This window comes from Delphinapterus leucas, chromosome 7, assembly GCF_059928025.1.
Source record: "Delphinapterus leucas isolate spDelLeu-1000000601 "Yukka" chromosome 7, BTC_Dleu_Yukka2, whole genome shotgun sequence".
Taxonomy (NCBI): domain Eukaryota; kingdom Metazoa; phylum Chordata; class Mammalia; order Artiodactyla; family Monodontidae; genus Delphinapterus; species Delphinapterus leucas.
Genome location: NC_143135.1, coordinates 31285737 through 31294436, shown reverse-complemented (window position 1 = coordinate 31294436; position 8700 = coordinate 31285737). Strand labels below are relative to the sequence as shown.

The 8700-nt window shown below is 35.1% G+C and overlaps 1 protein-coding gene across 1 annotated transcript in view; it reads left to right on the top strand.

The window, feature by feature from the left end:
* The first annotated feature begins 7072 nt into the window (after positions 1–7072).
* ANO3 (anoctamin 3) overlaps positions 7073–8700 on the top strand; it is a 124298-nt gene continuing 122670 nt past the window's right edge. The window contains exon 1 of the mRNA XM_089915034.1: positions 7073–7231. Within this exon, the coding sequence (XP_089771160.1) occupies positions 7079–7231 (153 nt within the window). The 5' untranslated portion in view covers positions 7073–7078. The remainder of the gene's footprint in view (positions 7232–8700) is intronic.

Genomic DNA, 8700 nt, shown 5'->3' with positions numbered 1-8700 from the left:
ATTTACACCTATGTGTGGAATTTCTTTCGAACCATAGTGTAAGATGTGCTTTCTGTTAATTTTTTTTTTTATAGGGGTGTTTTTTGTTTTTGTAAATATGTGATTTTTCTTGACAAAACTGCTTCTCATTTGTCTGAAATGGAAAAAAATATTAAAAACCTTTTTGTTTTTCTCTGTAACAGGTAAGGCCAATTACAAGAGCTATTATGAGGAATGGTTTTACTCTGAAATAAATTACAGTTACATATAAAGGCTGCTTGGCTGTTTCTCTAATTAAGGAGTGTAAAGCTAGAACTTCTGAGTAAAACATGGCATGAGAATCACAGTGTCTGGACTGCGCTCTCCCAGGTTTTCCATTAGAGACTGCCAAAACAGGATACAGAAACACAAAAGCAAACACCATCACTGGAAACTAATGAAAAAGATTTTCATTATTTGAAGATTTGTAGGATAGGATTAAGAAACGCAAGCCTGGAACAGACACTTGGCCTTATTAACTGAAACCAGCCTAATGGCACCAACATTACAGAGGAGACTTGGGCTAACCTGGCCCACGGTCTATCCTTAATTTGGGGTTGCAGTGGCCAGACACTCTAGGAAACTAAGTATCTGCTACCCTTCTCAACAGGCGCAGTCTTCTGAGTGGGCCTGAATCACGCCCTGCTTCCTCTGCCCTTCCGCATCTGTGCCTCTCTCTCCAAATCCAAACAAAAGCAGAAATACCCGGTAAATGAGCATGGCAATAATTTGTTGCATTCCAAACACCGAAATTTGGATAAACGTAGTGTTGTGGGTAGGAGTAGATACTAGTAGCACCTGAGACTCTTGCATACTGAGAAGAGTGTTTTCTTCTCATTTCCACATATTATGGAAAATAAGTCCAATTTTTAAGAATAGACCAGGATGTCTAAAAAAAATAGTAATAATATTTCTAAAAGACTGGGAAGAAGTTATAAAGCAGGGTAATTTAAATACTACTGGTAGAGATTTAAATTGGTTTAGAAAGTAGTTTGGCATTGTCTACTAAAGTTGAAAACAAGCATTCCCTGTGAATCAGCAGTTTTTCTCTTAGGTACATACTTGATAGAAACGTATGGACAGTTGTATTACAAGATATACACATGAATACCTATTTTATCTTTATTTGTAATAATTAAGACTAGAAACAGCCCAAATATCCATCATTAGTAGAAAGCATAAATAAGTTTTGTTGTATTCATAGGGTAATACATTATAACAGTGAAAAAATAAACTACATATATATGGAAATCAGGGATGGATTTCACACCCATAGTATTACATGAAAGAAGCCAGACACAATAGATTACTCATTATATATTTGCATTTACATAAAGTTTGAAACGGACAGAACTCAAATATAATGTTGAAGGATATATCCTTTGGTGATAAAACTGAAGAAAAGTGGGAAAATAGTACCATAAATGACAGGATTATGATTACCTTGGGGGAGAGGGGTGCAGAGGGCATCATGATTGAGAGAAAGGATAAAAGGGGGGCATCTGGTGTTTCATGACTTAGGTAGTAGTTATAAAGGTGTTTGTCTTATAATAATTGTTATGCTTGTTTGTTGCACTTTTTATTTTGTAATAAATCATGTTTCATAAGTATATATAAAGCAGATCTGCTTTCCTTTGCTCTAATTCCATATTCACACTAACATCCTTTGGCTTATTTTTCTATGTTTCTATCTGTCTTTGTCCTGAGAAAGATAACATTCCAAAATGTGAAAGGTGTCATTTGGATCATTAGAAAACAAGAAAAATTCCAACAGGAATTAATGCATTGCATACATTTTTTAGCTTGTTTTCTTGTGATAATAGCTAACTTTTTCTTAAGTCTTGTAAAGTGAGTCAGATTATATTGAGAATGCTCTGTATGCATTATCTCATTTAGTCATAACAACAATCTTACAATGTTGATAACATTATCTTCACTTCAAAGCTACAGGAATTGAGGCTGAGCAATGAAGTTAAATTACATGTCTAAGAACACAGTTAATTAAAACCCAGCTCTGTCTGATCCAGAGCTCAATACCTTAACTGCGTTTTACTACCTCAAAGATATGGTTAACAGAAAATCAGCAATCACTTGCAGATTAGTGACAAGATCTAATTTTGCAGTGGCCTGAGGAAGGACTGTGGTAAATTCACCTAGCTAATATGACCCCTGATGGCTTCTGATACCCATTAATCAGGTTTCTTCTGGCTATACCCTGACATTCTTCAACTCTGTAACTCAGAGTTACTGCACATGTAAGATAGCAATGTAGCTAAACATTTGCAGGCCTATCACTCCATATGTATGCTAAAATCTCTGAAAATATTCAGTGTCTACTTATTTTTATCCCTGGAGTTTAGCACAGCACCTCGCACACATTAGGTGTTCATTAGGTGTTCTTGTTAGATTGAGAAGAATAAATGCTAGAAAAAATATGGATCTCACAAACAAGCAGTTACTGCCATAATTTTATTTGAAGAATACCCTAAAAGGCATTCTCATGCAAATAGGCAGACTTCTATTGCAGTTTTGCAAATGGTCTAAAATCTTTGCAAACCTGAACCTTAACTTGGGTATTCTCAAGATATTCTTTAGGAAGACAAGCTTTTCTGAAAGTCTCTGCGCTTCATGGTTTAAAATGCCTTAAATAGGGCTTCCCTGGTGGCGCAGTGGTTGGGAGTCCGCCTGCCGATGCAGGGGACACGGGTTCGTGACCCGGTCCGGGAGGATCCCACATGCCGCGGAGCGGCTGGGCCCGTGAGCCATGGCCACTGAGCCTGCGCGTCCGGAGCCTGTGCTCCGCAACGGGAGAGGCCACAACAGTGAGAGGTCCGCATACCGCAAAAAAAAATAAAAATAAAAATAAAATAAAAAATAAAATAAAATGCCTTAAATAATTAAGTGGTTTTCGAAGCTGTTGAAAGATTAGGTACCTGATGGTTGATCTGCATCCCAGTTTCTCTGAGAAAAGCTAGTTTTATTCTGTCTTCTGGGAACAATAAACATGAAAAACCTGGTATAAAATGGAATGCATTCCACATTGTAACTGGAAAACATTTCACTGTTCCAGATGAGTCTTGATTTCATGTTTGAACGACCGTTATTATATCAAAAAAAGAGGTGGTTCTTTTGTTGTCTAGATAATAAATTTCCCATCAATTCTGCTTTTAGGCAACAGATTTGAACGTGGGTTAATCAACATCTTGGTTAATGGTTGCCAAATATGTATTAAAATAAAATGTAATATTCTTAACCTTAAAATTATGTAGAACCTATATTATGTTCTTTATACGTAATTCAGAAGAGATTTCCAAATCTTTCCATGCTTCTTTATTACCATTTTGAAAACTACTTTTCTTTTTTCCTGATAAACTGGTAAAACTCATTATTCATAATTTAGAGTGATAAAATAATTAGATAGTAAATTAGAATGCTAGTTAATAGAATTTGTGAACATGTTTACACAGACAGAGACAAAACCTGTGAATAATACCAAAGGTCACTTATCATAAAAAGATATAGGTTTTTTGGTTTTTGGTTTTTAAATAGTTAGGCAGTTGCTTCTCTGGGAGAATTTAACATTTATTTTGCTTAATCTTAGAGTAACAGATAACAATACCTATCAGGGTTCTACTTTCAGTCCATGCTACTCTTAAAATAGGGAAAACACATAAAATATTTTAAAACTATCTTATCTTCTCATAGTTTTCCTACCAACCAGTCATGTGATTTCTAGGTCTTCTCATTGAAGGATTTTACCTTCACCTGGGATTAAATATTTTATTATTAATTTAAGATTCAGGTGATACTTAATACTGGACTGGTATTAAGAGGGTGGTACACTTTAAGAAAAAGAAAATGCAGAGGAAAAATTTTATATAATCTTATTTTAGCTCAATCTTTGTTTACATTAACATGGAGATGCCTGGAGGCAGTGTGTCATGGTATAACACAAAGGGAAAGCCATGGCTATTGCAGTTCTGCTACAATTTTGTGATCATTCATCTTATTTGATTATAATTTGATTTGTATTAATGTTGGAGGGGAGAGGATGAGAAATGACCACATGATATTTTAATGGCCTTAAATTTTTGAGGTTATTCCTACCTGGATACACATAACTATGGATTATTCCCTTCTTTCCTTTCACTTCTTTCCTTCCCTCCTTCTTCCCATAAATATCTATTAATGCTTACTATGTGTCTGGCCCTGGGTTAGATGTTTGAAATACTCTGTGAACAAAACAGTAAAAATTTATCACCTTTGTAAAATTTATATTCCAATAGAATAAGGTAGACAGTAAACAAAGGATAATTAATAAGTAAATTATTTAGTGTTATATAACATGTTGGAATTTAACAGTTGCTAAGGCAAATAGATTAGGAAAAGTAGGATCAAGAATGGAATATCGTGGAAAGCAGCTGTAGGGTCTTGAAGAGAGGAGTTATATAATGTCGTTTATAATGCGGAGGATCACTCAAGTGTCTTAACTGTCATGTTGAGAATAGACTTTAGAGGAGCAAAGATAGAAGCTAGGAGATGAGTCAGACCATTATAATAATGTAGTCAATATGTGATATATCTTAGAAAAGTGTAGTAATGAAGATGTTAGAAAGTGGTCAGATTCTATATATATTTTGAAGAATTTTCTGATGATCTGAATATTAGATGGGTGAAAAGAGAGGAAATAAGGATGACTCGAGATTTTTGATCTGAGCAATTTAAAGGATAGATTTGCAACCAATCAGAATAAAGAGGGTTTGGGGAAACATCTGCTTGGATAAAATAAGGAATTCCATTTTGGACAGTCAACTCTGAGATGCCCATTAGACATCCAAGTGAAGAAATCAGGAAGGCAGTTGGATACACAAGCCTATGAATATTAATTATGTAGTCAGCATATAGATTCTTATTTAAAACCATGAGACTGAATGAAATCACAAGGAAGGGAATGCAGATAAAGAAGGCAAGAGAATCAATGACTGGTCCTTTAACAAATCAGAGGAAGAAAGAAATAAAAGCTGAGAATAGGGAACCATTTAAGTAGGAAAAAATCCAAATAAATGAGATGTCTTGAGAGTGCAAAAGAAAAAAATGTATTTCAGGGTGGAGTGAGTGATTCAACTACTGAAAGGTAAAGAAGAGGATAGAAAATTGATTAATGGGATACATCAATGTGTATGTCATTGGTGACGCTGGCCAAAGAAACCTCTGGAGTGGTGGAGGCAAAAGCACTCTAAAGTCTGAAGTTAATTGTGTCTTCTCTGGCCATAAATCCTCAGTGTCTCCATCCTATAGGACCTGTAAATGGCCTTTTGGCCAGTTAGCCTTCTATTACTGCTCAAGCCCCAGACCTAGTAATGTACACGTATATATACTTCCTTGTCTTTTGCAATATAGTTGTCAAGACCACCATCAAATAGGTGAGAGTTCTAGTTTCACTCTTGCCGTTTCCATGACATCTGGGATGTCACTTAACCTCTTTGGCTTCTGGTACTCATATCAATATCTACCTTAAAGAATTATGAGAATAAAGCACTTGGCACACTGCCTGGCACCATAGTAAGTGATCAGTTAGTGATAGCTATTATTATCATCATTATTATGCAACTGCAAGGCCTTGATGACTCTGCTGGAGTTGTTAGTCACTTTATAGTAACCAATAAAATAATCCTGGGAATCTCAAAATCTTCTCATTCATTGAAGAAAATGCTATGCAAACCTTCTTGTCCTTGAACGTGGGAGTCTCTAATACCCCCGAATTCACACACATGAACCTATTCTTTCTAAAAAGACAGCTCCTGAGCAGCCTAACCTGTCCCTATAGGATGACAGTCACTCAGATATCTTTTTTGTTGCTTCACCTGGATGACTCCTTGGCCACCAGGTTACTCTGGTCCTCACTTTTTCACCTCGAGCTGCATGTGTGTCCCAAGTAGGCTTCTCCAAAGAAGTTGGAGATGGCTTTGTCTGAAATGATCAGATAGCTCTCCAAATGTTAAGACATTATTGAATCTCAAGAATGCCTATATGGGGAAAAATGGAATAGAGAGTTGGTACAGATATTTAAATAGTCTGATGGAAAATGTGGAGAAAGAAGGATAATGTATATAATAGTTAAGAACATGGACTGGGAGTCAAACTTGAATTCAAGTGATGTGGAACCGTTTCCTGGCAAAGTGCCAGCCCCCGAAAAAGACCATCATGAAAATCAGTTGATCATAAAAACTAATTTTATTAAAGTTACAGCAAATAAGGATACCACCTGGGTAGTCTTAGTAGTGTTTTAAAAAGATGAAGTTAGGGAAGAGTTTTCAGAGGGCTCTAGGACCTGGACTGGGGGATTTTAAGGTAAATCTTGCAAGGGAGGAAGTTCGTTGAAAATTGGTCGGAGTATGGGAAAAACAGCTGGGGTAGGTGGACAGAGCAAGGGGAGGACCTTAAAGAAGTCTTAATAAGCATGCAATTAGTCTTAATAAGTAGGCTGTTTTAGTTGGATCACAGTCTTATATTCTGGGAGCAAGTATTTCTTGGAACAAGCAGCCCAGGAATTGTTTGGTTTGGTATTGTTGAACATAGGTTTAGGAAAATAATGTCTTATCTGAGTATTATTTCATGTAGGAAATTATGTTAATTTTGGTTCTCAATGCTTATGTTGTTTAAACCTTGTTGTCTTTATCTTCAAAATGAAAGTTTGAATATTAAAATATGTAAAACATTTATGTCTGGGCCTGATTTTGAGCAAATATTCAATGTATGTTGGCAATTATTTTTACAGGGTCTTATTGAATAAAACATACACATTTTGATGCTAACATCAGAGAATCCATGTTCTGGTGTCAGACTGCCTAATTTCAAATCCTAAAACGTCACTTGCTAGCTTGTCTCCTACTGTAGATTGCAAACTTTTAAAATGATCTTTTCTTATCTCACAATTGGAAAGTAAAAAACACATTTTTATATTGGATTGCCAATATTCAAACGGAAGTGACTGAAAGCAAAATGTGTGTGCTTATCTAACCCACGCTATTAACAACCCTTGCTTTATTTGCAGAATGACATGAATTACATAGCATCCAGTGGACTTCTATTCAAAGATGGCAAAAAGCGGATTGATTACATCCTGGTTTATAGAAAGTCAAATATACAGTATGACAAAAGAAACACATTTGAAAAGAACCTCAGAGCAGAAGGCTTGATGTTAGAAAAGGAGGTATGTGCTTTAATAGTATTAGCTATGTTGTATAATATGCTGGAAGAGATATGATCGTTTATGTTTTAGTATAAAAGTGTATAACACGTGGCTTTTTAAAATGTATAGCAATTATCTCCCAAATGTAAAAGAAATGCATATGTACAGTACTATTTTAAAATATATTCCTTTTTTACTCTACATGTTTCCATAAATTTAAATATTTTTCAAAGGGCATAACTATTTTTACAATTTTAAAAATTAAAGAAGGAATGATTCTATATAAAGTACAAAACTCTATGAAAAGAAAGACAAAACGTTGAAAGAAAAGAGTTTGCCAAACTGTTAATGTCTAGGTTTTAATATTTTTTGTTTTTAAATTTTTATTTTGTATTGGAGTACAGTTGATTAACAATGTTATTGATAGTTTCAGGTGTACAGCAAAGTGATTAAGTGATTCAGTTAAACATATACATGTATCTATTCTTTTGTGCATGTATCCTTTGAACCATGTTTTTCTCTGGATATATGCCCAGGAGTGGGATTGCTGGATCATATGGTAACTCTATTTTTATTGTTTTAAGGAACCTCCATACTGTTCTCCATACTGGCTCTACCAATTTGCATTCCCACCAACAGTGTTGGAGGGTTCCCGTTTCACCACACCCTATCCAACATTTATATTATTTGTAGATTTTTTATGATGGCCATTCTGACCGGTGTGAGGTGATATATTGTAGTTTTGATTTGTGTTCCTCTAATAATTAACAATGATGAGCATCTTTTCATATGCCTCTTGACCATCTGCATATCTTCTCTGTAGAAATGTCTATTTAGGTCTTCTGCCGATTTTTTGCTTGGGTTGTTCTTTTTTTGGATATTGAGCTGCACAAGCTGTTTGTAAATTTTGGAAACTAATCCCTTGTCAGTAACATTGTTTGCAAATATTTTCTCCCATTCTGTGGGTTGTCTTCGTTTTATTTATGGGTTCCTTTGCTCTGCAAAAGCTTTTGAGTTTACTTAGGTCCCATTTGTTTATTTTTGTTTTTATTTCCATACTCTAAGAAACAGAACAAAAAAAGATATTGCTGCAATTTATGTCAAAGGGTGTTCTGCCTGTTTTCTTCTAAGAGTTTTATAGTGTCCAGCCTTACATTTAGTTTTTTAATCCATTTTGAGTTTATTTTTGTGTGCAGTGTTAAAGAATTTTCTAATTTCATATTTTACATGTAGCTGTCCAGTTTTCCCAGCACTATTTATTGGAGATACTGTCTTTCCTCCATTGCAGTCTTGCCCCCTTTGTCATAGATTAATTGACCATAGGTGCATGGGTTTATTTCTGGGCTTTCTATTGTGTTCTGTTGATCTATATTTCTGTTTTTGTGCCAGTATCATACTGTTTTGATGATTCTAGCTTTGTAGTATAGCCTTACGTCAAGGAACCTGATTCCTCCAGCTCCATTTTTCTTTCTCAAGATTGCTTTGCCTAT